Genomic DNA, 16,650 nt, shown 5'->3' with positions numbered 1-16,650 from the left:
GACTGCGTCTGACTGACTGGGAGGTCGCGCAAAGCTCGGACAGGTACGGAGCAGCTCGTCTCAATTCAGATAAGAGCATATTTCATTATGGAAGTATGGTGGACTGTTCCTTTAAGTACTGGACTGATACGGTCAAATTTACGTGTACATAACGTCAGAAGCCAAGCAGCAGCTTTAAGAACATGCTGAAGCTTCAGAAGCTCATACTTCGGCAAACCAATGAGAAGCGCGTTGTACGAGTCAACCTTCGAGGTCATGAAGTTGTGTTGAACGACAAAAACTACCTGATCCTGATATGCGCAATATTTCATAGATGGAAGAAAGCATCCTTGCACACAGCATCAGTAACATATACATAATACATATGCATAATATGTGAATACATTATTGTTTCTATAGTAACAACTAATTCACAGGGTGAATGGATGGAAAAATATACATATAAAAGCGTATAAATTTCAACATTATGACATTTTCTATACAGATATGTTAATTTAACGTTTATGGGAAACTTTATAGTTTCTCTGTAAACTGATACGCTGGATTTTTTGTCTCATTAACCTCAAGACAGAAGGGGAAAAAAAAGATGCTGGTGAAGGCACGGCTGATTATAGCTGCTGGAACAAACTTGTTTCGTGACATTAACTATAACTGGGTAAAACTGAATAAAACATCAGGAACAAAAAACAGGCCTTGTATTGTGAGATAATCAAAGACCAGCGATTACGACGTGTTGTTTGGTCACCATGACTGACAAGTTCTTGATCCTCCTCCCCAATGACACGCAAGAATGCGAACAATTAGGTTGGTCGAGGTCAAACTTGTAGCGTTGCCAGACCAAGACATGGCGAGCATTTTTGGTGCGACGATCATCTAATCTGACATCGTGAAGGACAAAATTATCATGTAGTCTGATCTTAGCAAAAGAAATCCAAACATGACAATGCCCTTGTGCACAAAGCAAAGCAAGCTCCATGAAGACAAGGTTGGAATGGAAGAACTTGAGTGATCAACACAGATCTCAACCTGAACATGTCTGGGATGATCTGGAACGCTGACTGCACCCTAGATCTTCTCATTCGACACCTGAAGAGTGGAGCTGATTATAATCGTAAAGTGGGACTAAATGGGCGTGATGGTAAGGGGTGAACATACTTTTGGTGGTATTGTGTGTGTGTGTAATCTCTTCTCACCCATTATCTCCTCCGAACACGTAGATGGCATCTCTGTAGGCTACGACAGTGTGCTTGCTTCGCCTGGAGGAAAAGGAGAGGAGGTCAAACATGCAAAAACCACCAATGCAACAGGGTTCTTGGGTTCTTTACCTTACCTCGCACCCACAAACTCATCACAGGGTGGAAGTCTTCTCCAGCGATGGACGGTCTCAAAGGGGCCGAAGTTAAGGGTGAGATATTCCACACTGTCCGAGCAACTGTGGTCAAAATCCACACTGGGAGCTACTTTAGATTTACAGGACATGGCTCCAGGAATAAACCATGACATCCAGTCTGAACACAAACACTAATCCCCAAACCTGCCAACCAACTCAGCCTGGCTAATCACAAGGACTTTCAGCCTGAAGCTTCAACAAGACAGATTACAAAGATGAAGCTGGCATTTTCTTCTTCTTTTTACTGTGTCATGACGATTAATCAGCTGTCATCATGCCCATGCCATTCTGCTGACTAGCCACTCAACCATTACCTCTGCAGGAGCTAGCATACACACTGAGCTAGCATACACACTGAGCTAGCATACACTGAGCTAGCATACTAACAAAGCGACAAAAATGTTAAATGTTATATTTAAATCTTAAATATTAAATGCAGCACTGGTATTTAATTCTATTCTTTTAAAAAAAATCACAAAACTTCTACTCTAATATCTAACTAGCAAGCTAGCTACTTCCTTTACTCAGGGCTGAGTCACCTTTTCCCACCTGTATTCCTCCAGGCTCCGCCCACTATACGAAGTTTGGCTTGGTTTGCTAGTCTGACGGAATACGGGTGGAAAAAAACGCCGACACGACCGTTGTGATTGGTCCGCCGCGGTTTTTTATTATTATTTTTTAAATTATTGTTTTATTATTTTAAAAATATTTTAATATTTTATATACTTTTATTTTTTATATTTTATCTATATTTTATATTTTTTATAGTGTATTATTATTATTTTGCTGAGTACTCTTTTAAAAATATTTTAGTGTTAAATAGTACGACAATTAGACCATTTTATAAACAATAAATCTGTAATATTTGTATTTTTGTTGCTCAATTAAAATCCTAAAATGCTATTCAAGCTTCTGATTGGTCAAATATCACGTAAAGGCGGGAGTTTATTCTGCGTCCTCACTTTGGATTGGTTGTGATTGGTCCGCCGCGTTTTTTATTTTATTTTTTTAATTATTGTTTTATTATTTGTTAAATATTTTAATATTTTTATATACTTAAATTTTTTATATTTTATCTATATTTAATATTTTATAGTGTATTATTATTATTATTTTTATTATTATTATTTTGCTAAGTACTCTTTTAAAATATTTTAGTGTTAAATAATACGACAGTTAGACCATTTTATAAACAATAAATCTGTAATATTTGTACTTTTGTTGCTCAATTAAAAAAATCCTAAAATGCTATTCAAGCTTCTGATTGGTCAAGGTTGTGATTGGTCCGCCGCGTTTTTTATTATTATTTTTTAAATTATTGTTTTATTATTTTTAAAATATTTTAATATTTTAAATACTTTTTTATATTTTATATCTATATTTAATATTTTGTAGTGTATTATTATTATTATTATTATTATTATTATTATTTAGCTGAGTACTCTTTTAAAATATTTTAGTGTTAGACCATTTTATAAACAATAAATCTGTAATATTTGTATTTTTGTTGTTCAATTAAAAATCCTAAAATGCTATTCAAGCGTCTGATTGGTCAACTATCACGGAGAGGCGGGAGCTTATTCTGCGTCCTCACTTTGGATTGGTTGTGATTGGTCCGTCGCGTTTTTTATTATAATTTTTTATTATTGTTTTATTATTTTAAAAATATTTTAATATTTTATATACTTTTATTTTTTTATATATTTTAATATTTTATGGTGTATTATTATTATTATTATTATTATTATTATTATTATTATAAAAATAGTACTCAGTATTATTTTGCTGAGTACTCTTTTAAAAATATTTTTAGTGTTAAATAATACGACAGTTGGACCATTTTATAAACAATAAATCTGTGATATTTGTGTTTTTGTTGCTCAATTAAAAAGAAAAAAAATCCTAAAATTCTATTCAAGCTTCTGATTGGTCAAATATCACGGAAAGGCGGGAGCTTATTCTGCGTCCTCACTTTGGATTGGTTGTGATTGGTCCGCCGCATTTTTTATTATAATTTTTTAAATTATTGTTTTATTATTTTTAAAATATTGTAATTTTTTTATATACTTTTATTTTGTATATTTTATCTATATTTAATATTTTTATGGTGTATTATTATTATTATTTTGCTGAGTACTCTTTTAAAAATATTTTTAGTGTTCAGTAATACGACAATTAGACCATTTTATAAACAATAAATCTGTAATATTTGTATTTTTATTGCTCAATTTAAAAAAAAAAAATCCTAAAATATTATTCAAGCTTCTGATTGGTCAAATCACACGGAGAGGCGGGAGCTTATTCTACGTCCTCACTTTGGATTGGTTGTCAAAGCCAAATGGTAGTAGGCGGGGTTATGCAAGCGGAAGTGCTTTGCAGAGCGCGCCAAATTCTGACTGCATGTTAGAATCAGGAATGATTGAAAACAGAAACTTCGCCGTGTCTTACTGTAAAATAATCGAGTAAACAGTTTACTTGAGCTACTTCTATGGATTAAGTTTATTAAATTAGGATAAGGAGGATCACTTTGTGTCGTTTGAATGCGAAAATAACAGAAGTAAAGTAAATGTAAACGCATAGACAGGGCACCGGGCAGCTCAGCTAGTTGTAGTTATAATTGGACAAAAAAAAATCCATAGGTATAACATCCTGAGGAAGTAAACAGGATTTTAAAAGGATAAATAAGTAAAATAACCAATCCACAATGGTTTTACAGAACAGCGGGAGATATAAAGCAGACCGGAGTGGAGGAGCAGATCAGGAGAAACAGCAGTGAGTGACAAAACATCCTGTTCTGAATATTTACACTCTTAAATACCTTATTATATTTCCTTCATTTATTCATCAAACACTTTGTCACCTTGTTGTGGTGTTTATAAACTCTCAGAAAGCATCCATCACTTTACTTTTGGTGCTTATGTACAGTTTAGTGCAGGTGATGTAACTGTAAATGGATAAAAAGTACGAGGGTGGGTCTGTAATTAGGATGTGATCATTGACAAACTGGTATGTGGTGTAAGAGGAATAAAACATTTAATAATCAATTTTGGTTTGGACTGGAGCTCAGGTTAGTTTCGATCCACTTCACGTCTGACTGGGATTAATCATTTTTTTCCTTATAACAGCATGTCCATGAGAAGGGCGACATGGTGGTGTAGCGGTTAACGCTGTCACCTCACAGCAAGAAGGGTCTGGGTTCGAGTCCAGTGGTCGATGGAGCTTGCATGTTCTCCCCGTGTCTGTGTGGGTTTCCTTCAGGTGTTCTGGTTTCCCCCACAGTCCAAAGACATGCAGGTTAGGTAAAATACCCAGCCAGTGCGTACAACCCCGATTCCAAAAAAGTTGGGACAAAGTACAAATTGTAAATAAAAATGAAATGCAATGATGTGGAAGTTTCAAAATTCCATATTTTATTCAGAATAGAAAATAGATGACATATCAAATGTTTAAACTGAGAAAATGTATCATTTAAAGAGAAAAATGAGGTGATTTTAAATTTCATGACAACAACACATCTCAAAAAAGTTGGGACAAGGCCATGTTTCCCACTGTGAGACATCCCCTTTTCTCTTTACAACAGTCTGTAAACGTCTGGGGACTGAGGAGACAAGTTGCTCAAGTTTAGGGATAGGAATGTTAACCCATTCTTGTCTAATGTAGGATTCTAGTTGCTCAACTGTCTGAGGTCTTTTTGTCGTATCTTCCGTTTTATGATGCGCCAAATGTTTTCTATGGGTGAAAGATCTGGACTGCAGGCTGGCCAGTTCAGTACCCGGACCCTTCTTCTACGCAGCCATGATGCTGTAATTGATGCAGTATGTGGTTTGGCATTGTCATGTTGGAAAATGCAAGGTCTTCCCTGAAAGAGACGTCGTCTGGATGGGAGCATATGTTGCTCTAGAACCTGGATATACCTTTCAGCATTGATGGTGTCTTTCCAGATGTGTAAGCTGCCCATGCCCCACACACTAATGCAACCCCATACCATCAGAGATGCAGGCTTCTGAACTGAGCGCCGATAACAACTCGGGTTGTCCTTCTCCTCTTTAGTCCGAATGACACGGCGTCCCCGATTTCCATAAAGAACTTCACATTTTGATTCGTCTGACCACAGAACAGTTTTCCACTTTGCCACAGTCCATTTTAAATGAGCCTTGGCCCAGAGAAGACGTCTGCGCTTCTGGATCATGTTTAGATACGGCTTCTTCTTTGAACTATAGAGTTTTAGCTGGCAACGGCGGATGGCACGGTGAATTGTGTTCACAGATAATGTTCTCTGGAAATATTCCTGAGCACATTTTGTGATTTCCAATACAGAAGCATGCCTGTATGTGATGCAGTGCCGTCTAAGGGCCCGAAGATCACGGGCACCCAGTATGGTTTTCTGGCCTTGACCCTTACGCACAGAGATTCTTCCAGATTCTCTGAATCTTTTGATGATATTATGCACTGTAGATGATGATATGTTCAAACTCTTTGCAATTTTACACTGTCGAACTCCTTTCTGATATTGCTCCACTATTTGTCGGTGCAGAATTAGGGGGATTGGTGATCCTCTTCCCATCTTTACTTCTGAGAGCCGCTGCCACTCCAAGATGCTCTTTTTATACCCAGTCATGTTAATGACCTATTGCCAATTGACCTAATGAGTTGCAATTTGGTCCTCCAGCTGTTCCTTTTTTGTACCTTTAACTTTTCCAGCCTCTTATTGCCCCTGTCCCAACTTTTTTGAGATGTGTTGCTGTCATGAAATTTCAAATGAGCCAATATTTGGTATGAAATTTCAAAATGTCTCACTTTCGACATTTGATATGTTGTCTATGTTCTATTGTGAATACAATATCAGTTTTTGAGATTTGTAAATTATTGCATTCTGTTTTTATTTACAATTTGTACTTTGTCCCAACTTTTTTGGAATCGGGGTTGTACTTAGTGGCGGTCCCAAGCCCAGATAGCTTGGGGAGGGTTGCGTCAGGACGGGTAAAACCAGTGCTGAATCAAATATGCGGAACAGATCTGCTGTGGCGGTGCTTAACAGGAGCAGCCAAAAGAAGATGATGATGGTGGTGATGAAATAATTCTTCCACCACTGGATTATGATGACGTGAGCACGACCTGAAAGTTTATGTGGAGTGATGCAGACAGTGAGGCGTGGACCAGTCCAGTCAGGTTTGTGGATCAGTGATGATGGTTTGTTTGTTTTTTTCCCACACAGAGATGACGTGTCTACTTTGTCCGCCGTTAAGCGACTCGAACGCAGTCAGTTCACCGATGAGATGGACGCACGCTACGGCTTCGAGCGCATGAAGGAGCCGGGAGAGAAAACCGGCTGGTTGATCAACATGCATCCGGTAAGGACTCGTATAGTACCGGGTCAGTGTGATCTGGAGTGAGACCTCAGCACCTTCTCCACATCATGCCTTACAGGGGATTGATTGATTGATTGATTGATTGATTGATTGATTGATTGATTGATTTCTTTCTTTCTTTCTTTCTTTCTTTCTTTCTTTCTTTCTTTCTTTCTTTCCCTTTCTTTATTATTCTTTCTTTTTCTTTAATTTCCTTTTCATTCTTGTTTGTTCTTTCTTTTTGCACCTCTCTTTCATTCTTATCTTTTTCTTTCTTTCTTTTTATAGCTCATCCCTTTGTTCATTTTGTTCATTCTTTCATTTAGTCCTTTTTATTATTTCTTTAGATTTTTATTTTTCATTCATTCATTCATTCATTCATTCATTCATTCTTTTGCTCTTTCTTTCAATCATTCATTTAATCTTGTCTTTTCTTGTGTGTTCTTTCTTTCTCTGTTGTTTTTTTCTTTCATTACATTTTTGCTTGCTCTCTTCAGTGTTTCTGCCTCTCTGTTCTGTTCTTTCTTTTTCGTTTGTTCGTTGTTTTTCATTCTTTCTTTCACTCTGTTCTATTCTTGTCTGTGTGTGTTTCTTTTTTTACATGGTAATTTCTTTACATCCTTTTTCATTTTTTTCTTTCTTTTGTAATTCTTTCTTTCTTTCTTTCTTTCTTTCTTTCTTTCTTTCTTTCTTTCTTTCTTTCTTTCTCCACATATCTACATGTGTATTTATTAATCTAAGATGTATGAAGGAAAGATTATGTATATGAAGGGAACCTGCTGATGTTTGCTTTCTCTCTTGCCCTCTCTCTCTCTCTCTCCTTCCAGACAGAGATTCTGGATGATGATAAGCGGATGATCAGCGCAGTGGATTATTACTTTGTTCAGGAGGACGGCAGCAGGTTTAAGGTACAAACACAGCAGGACTGATGAAGTTCAGCTCTCACCTGCAGCCTGTAACGCTGTGTGTTTTACTCCTGCAGGTGGCGCTGCCGTACAAACCGTACTTCTACATCGCCACGAGAAAGGTAAAGGCAGATCTCTGATGATGAACACGGGGAGTGTGTGTGTGTGGGAGACGGGGAGTGGAGCAGTGATGGAGAGAGCGGTGACCTCCTGCTTTTCCTTTCAGAACTGTGAGAGAGAAGTCGTCTCCTTCTTATCAAAGAAGTTCCAAGGAAAGATCGCCAAGCTGGAGACCGTTCCCAAAGAGGATCTCGACCTGGTGAGGAGACGGCTTCTCTCCTTCATTTATTCCCTCATTCAGTCATGTGCTTGTCCATCCATCCATCCATCCATCCATCCATCCATCCATCCATCCATCCAAGTTGTAATTTCTTTCTTTCTGTTCTGATTTTTCTTTCTTTTTGTTGTAACTTCTGCTCTCTTTCTTTGTCTTCTTTATTGTTTTTTCTTTTTTTGTCATTTCTGTTCATTCTTTTCTTTCCATCTTTGTTGTAATTTTGTTCTTTCTTTGTCTTTTTTCTTTATTTTTCTGTAATTTCTTTTTGCTTTCTTGCTTGCTTTCTTTTTGACGTATTTCCGTTTTTCTTTGTCTTTTTTGTCCTTTTTCTTTCTTTTTGATGTGACTCTTTCTTTCTTTCTTTCTTTCTTTCTTTTATTTTGCTCATTCATTCTTTTCTTCTTTCATTCTTACTTCAGTTCTTTGTTTCATTTATTCATTCGTTTTCATTTGTTCATTTTGTCTGTTTTATTTGTTCATTATTTTCTTTCATTTGTTTAATTTCATCTTTTTGCATTCTTTGTTTTTATGTTTCTTACTTCCTTTTTTTTACATTCATTCTTTTTAATCTTTTCTGTCTTTCTCTCTGTCTTTTTTCTTGTACTGATTTATTTACTTATTGACTGATGAAGGACGGATTGTGTCCTCATGCGGTGTTCATGTCATGTTTTTTTTCCGTGCTCAGTGAGAGTGTGTTAATGTACGCCGTGTGTTTATCGCTGTGTATTTGCGTCATGTATATGAATTATTTTCCCCCTCAGCATAACCACCTGGTGGGACTGAAGAGGACGTACATTAAACTGTCCTTTAACACGGTGGACGATCTGGTGCGAGTGAAGCGGGAGATCTCGCCTGCGGTGAGGAAGAACAGAGAGAGGGAGAACTCCAACGATGCCTACACCAGCATGCTGTCCAGGTGCTGCACAGCCAGATGTGGAGTCCTCAGCAGTTTTTTTTGAAGCTCCATACAGCCAAACTGATGCGATATAGATTACATTTACAATATTATAACATGATACTTAACACGTTTCTATACTACACAGTATTATTTATTTCATTGGCTTTATTTATATGTTTTTCATGTCTACAGAATGCATCGTTTAACACTAAAACGAGTGGAAAAAATAAATCAGAAAAGAAAGATTTAGTGTAAACTAAACTAGATTTCAGCATCAGTGCCAGCTGTTTCCTTTCCGAATTTATAATTATTCGGAACATAAAATAAAAAAAATCGCAACACCTACAGAAACCCTGTGTTGTGAATTGTGGTGTGTTGTGATGTAATTTATCCCAGTATTGATGTTGTATTATCGTATCAGTATCTTGGGCATTTGTGTTGCAGTGACGTGATAGTACTGAAATGGGCGGAGACTTATGCTCCTTCTGTTGATCAGATAACGTTTATAGTAATTATACAGTAATTATACAGTAATTATACAGTAATTGTTCAGTTCTCATGCTTCATGTGTATACACAGTGCACTTGTAGGTGGAAGTGTGATGACGGCTGATGAAGATGGCACGTCTAAGAAAATGGCTGACCAGCTGGACAACATTGTGGACATGCGAGAGTACGATGTGCCTTACCATGTCAGACTGTCCATCGACCTCAGGATCCACGTGGTAGGTGTTTGGGTTTTCTGGCGTCTGTGTTCTCTAATGGGCCTTTTCCGCTACCCTTTTTCAGCTCACTTCAGCCCAACACGGCTCGCGTTTCGACTACCTCAGAGCAGCACGACTGAGCTCACTTCAGCTTTACTCAGCACCCAAAACTCGCACGGTTTTGGAGTGGGGCTGAAGTGAGCCCAACCGAGCCGAGTAGGGCTAGGGGCGTGAGGAGACACTCCCCTGTGCACTGATTGGTGAGGAGGAGTGTCCTCACACGCCCCGTGAGCACGCTGGGATCTGTAAACACCGTAAACCCGGAAGAAGAAGAATTACGACAAAGAAGAAGAAGAAGATCAGAAAACTAGAAGATGGAAGACAACAAGCCACAGCACCAAGACCAGAAACTAACAACTCCATGTCCTCCATGTTCAAGGTTTTTTCTAGAAAAATTTAGTATGAGGGCGCTCACCATGGCGAGGGGGGGATGGTGCCGGTTGTCCCCCCCCGCCGTGCAAAGCCTTTGAAAAATGCTCCAATGGGACATCCTGAGGCTATCTGAGAGGGAAATTGTAACAAATTGTCTGTCAACATTGAAAAAAAAAGAAGTAATCTTCTTCTGCCCCGGACAGTCTTTGGCTTTCTTCCGCTTCGTGCCGCGGGATGACATCTTTAAATGCCCAAGTGTCAACAAAAACAACTCGCGAACTACTTCTGTCGAAAGCTCCCGCGCCGGTGGGTGAAAGGTCATTCAGTCTCGAGAAATCTCGCTCTACAGGTCAGCTGACCTTGTATGTAACCCATGTCAAATCTCGCGAGACCAGCCGCGACAAGTAAACAACTAAACAACATGGCGCCTCAGTCTGGAAAACGCCAATTCGGATTGTTTTTGCACCGTCTGGCGGTGTATCTACTATGATTGGAATATTTTTGGAGTAATTATAACGTATTTGATGATCAGACACATTGTCACGTAGTGTTGCTGGGATGTTTTCACGGAGTCGGTAAGGGGGCGCACGCCGAGAGTAAGAGGGCACAGCGCCCCTGTTCCCCCGTTTAGACGAAAGCCTGATGTTTATTGTTTACTATCCGGGTCGTGAGACTACCGCTTAAAAGGTCACTGATGTCACTGTTTGCGCCGCCGAACGACATCACGTGACGTCCACCCACTTTCGCTAACTCCACCCAATGTGTCCACCCACTTCCAGCCAGCACGGTTCAGCGCGGTTGTAGTCGAAATGCAACTCCAACAGCCCCACTCAGCTCGACTCAGCACGGCACGGCTCAGCCCAATTCAGCCGCGTTGGTAGTGGAAAAGCCCCTTAAGAGAGCAGTACAGTTATCACCATAATCTCACCCTCAGAGGCTCCGCCCACACGCTGTTCCTTTAGCCAGTCGTAACTATTACTCGGCGTTCATCTACACACCTGTATACATACACACTTGTGTGCATTTTATTTCATCAGTCCGTGTTTTTTCACTCAGCTCCCGACACAAATCACCAGGCTGTGGTTCTTACAAAACACAATTCCAGGCGTGTACACTACCGTTCAAAAGTTTGGGGTCACTTTGAAATGTCCTTATTTTTGAAAGAAAAGCACTGTTCTTTTCAATGAAGATCACTTTAAACTAATCAGAAATCCACTCTATACATTGCTAATGTGGTAAATGACTATTCTAGCTGCAAATGTCTGGTTTTTGGTGCAATATCTCCATAGGTGTATAGAGGCCCATTTCCAGCAACTCTCACTCCAGTGTTCTAATGGTACAATGTGTTTGCTCATTGCCTCAGAAGGCTAATGGATGATTAGAAAACCCTTGTACAATCATGTTAGCACAGCTGAAAACAGTTGAGCTCTTTAGAGAAGCTATAAAACTGACCTTCCTTTGAGCAGATTGAGTTTCTGGAGCATCACATTTGTGGAGTCGATTAAGGCAAGGCAAGTTTATTTGTATAGCGCATTTCATACCCACAGGCAATTCAATGTGCTTCACAAAAAATCAAAGCATCAGAACAGGAACAAAGAATAAAAGTAAAATCATTAAAATCCAAGATTAAAAAGAAATTAAAATAAAGAAAGTAAAATCATTAAAATCAAAATTAAAAGAAATTATATTAAAGGAAATTAATTACACTTTAGGTAAAAATTAATCAAGTGAAAGCATCTGAAAACAGCTTTGTCTTGAGCCTGGATTTAAAACTAACAACAGTAGGAGCATTTTTGATCTCATCTGGAAGTCGGTTCCAAAGCTTAGCAGCATAGCAACTAAAGGCTGCTTCACCACACTTCGTTTTGAGAGCTGGTATTACTCGCAAGTTTTTCTTCTGTGATCTTACAGACCTAGTTGGTGCATATAATTGAAACATATCCAGTAGGTAGCTGGGTCCCATCCCATTTAATGTTTTAAATAGAAGAAGTAATGCTTTAAAGTCAATTCTATAGCTCACTGGGAGCCAGTGCAGAGACCTTAGGATTGGAGTGATATGGACGACCCTTTTTGTTCTTGTAAGAACCCTTGCTGCTGCATTTTGGATTAGTTGAAGCTCTTTGATGGTCTTTTTTGGAAGACCTGTGAAAAGGCTGTTGCAGTAATCAACCCTACTGGAGATGAAAGCATGAATAAGTTTTTCTAGATCATGTTTTGACATGAGACCCCTGAGTTTAGAAATGTTTTTTAGGTGATAGAATGCAGACTTTTTTACCACTTTCATATGACTGTTGAAGTTAAGTTCGCTGTCAATAAAGACACCAAGGTTTTTGACAGTATCCTTTGCTTTAAGCCCCTTAGTTTCAAGAACAGTGGCAATCCTAAGCCTTTCCTCCTTTTTGCCAAATATAATTGCTTCAGTTTTATCTGCGTTCAGCTGAAGAAAATTGTGAGAGATCCATTTGTTAATTTGGTCAATGCATCTATGAAGAGACTCAAGAGGGGCATAGTCATTAGGTGACATAGCTAAGTAAAGCTGAGTGTCATCTGCATAGCTATGGAAGTTTATTGAGTTATTCTTAATAATTTGTCCAAGTGGGAGCATATAAAGGTTGAATAGTAATGGTCCCAGGATTGAGCCCTGGGGAACCCCACAGTTCAAGGACATGGGTGATGAACTGTGGCCTCCAATGGCCACATAAAAAAATCTTTGTTGTAGGTAAGATTTTAACCAGTTGATTTACTATACCAGTAAATCCAACCCAATGCTCCAGTCGATGTAACAGTATGGAATGATCTACCGTGTCAAATGCAGCACTTAAGTCTAAAAGCACCAAGACTGATGTTTTACCAGCATCGGAATTAAGACGTAGGTCATTCATGACTTTAGTAAGAGCCGTTTCAGTGCTATGATTGGCACGAAAACCTTAAATGCTCAAAATGGCCAGAAAAATGTCTTGACTATATTTTCTATTCATTTTACAACTTGTGGTGGTAAATAAAAGTGCGACTTTTCATGGAAAACACAAAATTGTCTGGGTGACCCCAAACTTTTGAACAGTAGTGTAAGTAAGGAGTAAACCACTTGGGGTCGTGCTGTTATAGGAAAACAATCAACTGCTGGTTGAAGTGATGTGGCATGAGGTTATCACCGAGACGTTGATTATTTTCTTATAACAGCACGTCCCAAAGTGTGTGTTTTGTTTTTTTTAATACCACAGCAATTGTCTAATAGTTACAGGTTTTAATTTATGAAATGCATAATCGTATTACTGCCGCACTAGGAAAAGGGAAACGCATCAGTATCACGTTATAACATGAAAATATTGTATAGCAGTATTTTTCATGTTATAAGATATTTTCACGTTTCAGCAACATATTTTCTCTCTTCATTTTAGCACTACTTTCAGGTTTAACACGTTTTACGTACATTTTTGCGTTTTATCACGATATTTTCCATTTTCATATTATAGCAAGATAACTTCACGTCCTAACACGGCGTATTCTATTTTCATGTTATAGCAAGATGATTTCACGTTTTAACACCAACATTTTCACTTTTTAAATACGTTTTAACACATTTTCACGTTTTAACATGGAAATTTTCTATTCATGTTTTGACGGCGTATTCTGTTTTCACGTTATAGCATGATCGTTTGTTAAAATGTGAAACTATCTTGCTATAACATGAAAATAGAAAGTGACGTGTTAAAACGTGAAAGCACCGTGTTAAAACGTGAAAATGACGTGTTAAAATGTGAAACTTTTTCATGTTTTTAACACGACGTTTTCACTTTTTAAATACACTTTCGTGTTTTTAACACGTCATTTTCACGTTTTAACGTGGAATTTTCTATTTTCGTGTTATAACAAGATAATTTCATGTTTTAACATGGCGCTTTCACGTTTTAACACGGCGTATTCTATTTTTGTTATAGCAAAATGGTTTCACATTTTAACACTCACGTTTTTAACACGTTTTTGCTTTTTAAATACGTTTTCATGTTTTAACGCATTTTCCGTTTTTAACACAGCGCTTTCACGTTTTAACACGGATCATTCTATTTTCATGTTATAGCAAGATAACTTCTTTATATATATACAGTGGCATGCAAAAGTTTGGGCACCCTTATTGAAAATGTCTGTTACTGTGAATAAGTGAGCAGAAGATGAACTGATCACCAAAAGGCATAAAGGTAAAGACGAGACATTTCTTTTCAGCGTTTTCTGCAAGATTTGTGTATTATTTTTGTTTTGTACAATTGGAGAGTGAAAAAAGAAAAGGAACACCATGTGAAAGTTTGGGCACCCCAATACATTTGAGTTCTCAGGTAACTTTTACCTACCAAGGTTCCAGACCTTAATTAGCTTATTGAGCTGTGGCTTGTTCAAATTCTTCGTTAGGAAAGGTCAGATGATGCAGATTTCAAGGCTGTATAAATTCTCTGACTCCTCAAACTTGTCCCTAAAATCAACAGCCATGGGCTCCTCTAAGCAACTCCCTCGCATTCTGAATAATAAAATAATTGACGCTCACAAAGCAGGAGAAGACTACAAGAACGTAGCAAAGTGTTTTCAGGTAGCCGTTTCCTCAGATTGTAATGTTATTAAGAAATGGCAGTTAACAGAAACAGTGGAGCTCAAGGTGAGGTCTGGAAGATGAAGAAAACTTTCTGAAAGAACTGCTCGTTAGATTGCTAGAAAGGCAAATAAAAACCCCTGTTTGACTGCAAAAGACCTTCAGAAAGATTTAGCAGACCCTGGAGTGGTGGTGCACTGTTCTACTATGCAGCGACACCTGAACAAATATGACCTTCATGGGAGCGTCATCAGAACAGGTGTGCAAACGTCGCGCTTTTCGGCGCATTCCGCTTTTTCCCCGGCATTTTAGGTGACTTGTGTAATTCGTGCAGATCCGAAGAGGGTTTTTTTTGGGGGGGGGGGCGGTGTTGCTCTCCGGTAATCCACTCTGGTAGTAATGATAGACCCGAGTACTGTGCAGACCATACAACGTTTGGTTCCCCCTGGTGGATATATGGAACCATTGACAGCAGAGATAGTAAGATTGGCAGTGTAGCTGCTGGCTGCTATTATAATATTCAACAGCGTTCCGTTACAAACTGCTAGCTGCTACACTGTCAGTGGATGGAAGCGATGGCTGGGCAGTCTGGTTGCTAAGGAACGTGACTCCCGGGCTTTTCCTCAGATAGGTGTGTTCATTTATCAACTTGCTGAATTTCATCTACTAGTGTGTATTTCTTTGGAGCCTCAGTGACTGGGAGTAAACGATCAGCGTTGAAGTGGAAGTCATTTACTCGTCTACAATCAAAGCGTAAGTGTTAAAATAATTGTGCACATATATATATTAACTTTGTCTCTCGTAACCTAGCCTCCTTCATCTAACCATATTAGCCATGACCTATCCTTGGGGTAAAAAGTGCCTGAAAAACGTAATGTTATTTGAGGAGTTGCATGATGACTGTATATGTTCTCAACGTAGTGTCTACATGGGTTAATGACTATTGTTTTTTTTGGTTTTTTTTTAAAGATTTTTTTTGGGCTTTTTGCACCTTTTATTGGATAGGACAGTGTAGAGACAGGAAATGAGCGGGAGAGAGAGAGACGGGGAGGATCAGGAAATGACCTCGGGCCAGAATCGAACCCGGGTCGCCCGGATTTATGGTATGGCGCCTTATCCACCTGAGCCACGACGCCCCCTGACTATTGTTTTTTGTTCCTAGATAATATTTAAGTGCCGTAATACCGTTCTATACGTGCAAGAATTGGTCTTATTAAAGCTTGTGGCTGTCTGGCTTAGTTAAAATGCTAACTGTTAGCACCCGACTAGCTGCTATTTTAGAACATCGAGTGATCAAATGGTAATGTGTAACCCATGTGTGTGTTATATGAGTTCGTGGTGCATACATCCATCCGTGGTAGCCACAACATTACAGTCACTTAGGCTGTCTAAATTAAGCAAAAACATTGGCGAATTTCGCCTCCTTTCAAAGTCAATGAGAGCGAAGCGAAATTTGTTTGTGTCGGGATGGACCGTAATGAAGTCTTTATTTAAACATAACGTTCCTTGATAAGTGTCATTCCGTTTCATGTGTTTGCCGGGTGGGCCGTGAGTGCGGCCTAATGTTAAACTAATTAAGATTTGGCCACCGACTTGGCTATATTTACAGTGTCAGTGTTGGGTAATTTGGCTTCAGTTACAATCCTGCACCCACTGTGTTGCTATGTTGACAACTAGCTTACTTCTAAACTATTAAAAAGCTTGACATGATTCACCACTACACTAAATAGTCAGAAGAGGATCCCAGCATTCAAAACGAGACATTTGGGAGGGCTGACAGTGTATAAATTGCTGATTCGATAGGTGGGAGTCAGACCAGTCGAGAAGTACAGTTGCCACAGAATTGTTCAGAAGGGAAGATGTGAAGATGGGCCCAGTAGATAAGAGAATGTGTAGGAGTATGAGGGCTGCAGGAAGGAAGGACAAGGAAGAGAGAGAGGGGAAGATGTTGGCAAAACGGAGGAGGCTGAGTGATTTTGGTTGCAGCACATCTTGCGGAAGTGCCCAGGCATCTAAAGCAACAGCTCAAGCTGACGAAAAACAAGAAGGACTGAGACA

The 16,650-nt window shown here is 38.8% G+C and overlaps 2 protein-coding genes across 2 annotated transcripts in view; one reads left to right on the top strand and one right to left on the bottom strand.

The window, feature by feature from the left end:
- The window catches only part of lztr1 (leucine zipper like post translational regulator 1), a 43,949-nt gene extending 41,981 nt beyond the window's left edge, over nt 1-1,968 (bottom strand). Inside the window, exons 1-2 of the mRNA XM_060907429.1 lie at nt 1,331-1,968; nt 1,194-1,256 (exon numbers count right to left, since the gene is read on the bottom strand). Coding sequence (XP_060763412.1) covers nt 1,194-1,256; nt 1,331-1,503 — 236 coding nt within the window. The 5' untranslated portion in view covers nt 1,504-1,968. The remainder of the gene's footprint in view (nt 1-1,193; nt 1,257-1,330) is intronic.
- A 1,789-nt stretch (nt 1,969-3,757) lies between these two features.
- The window catches only part of pole (polymerase (DNA directed), epsilon), a 155,198-nt gene continuing 142,305 nt past the window's right edge, over nt 3,758-16,650 (top strand). Inside the window, exons 1-7 of the mRNA XM_060907428.1 lie at nt 3,758-4,162; nt 6,606-6,741; nt 7,566-7,646; nt 7,721-7,765; nt 7,870-7,962; nt 8,742-8,896; nt 9,458-9,602. Of these exons, the coding sequence (XP_060763411.1) occupies nt 4,095-4,162; nt 6,606-6,741; nt 7,566-7,646; nt 7,721-7,765; nt 7,870-7,962; nt 8,742-8,896; nt 9,458-9,602 (723 nt within the window). The 5' untranslated portion in view covers nt 3,758-4,094. The remainder of the gene's footprint in view (nt 4,163-6,605; nt 6,742-7,565; nt 7,647-7,720; nt 7,766-7,869; nt 7,963-8,741; nt 8,897-9,457; nt 9,603-16,650) is intronic.

The sequence above is a fragment of the Neoarius graeffei genome, chromosome 24 (assembly GCF_027579695.1).
Source record: "Neoarius graeffei isolate fNeoGra1 chromosome 24, fNeoGra1.pri, whole genome shotgun sequence".
NCBI classification, from domain to species: domain Eukaryota; kingdom Metazoa; phylum Chordata; class Actinopteri; order Siluriformes; family Ariidae; genus Neoarius; species Neoarius graeffei.
Note: the sequence above shows the minus strand (reverse complement) of the source record. Positions and strands in the feature narration are given on the sequence as shown.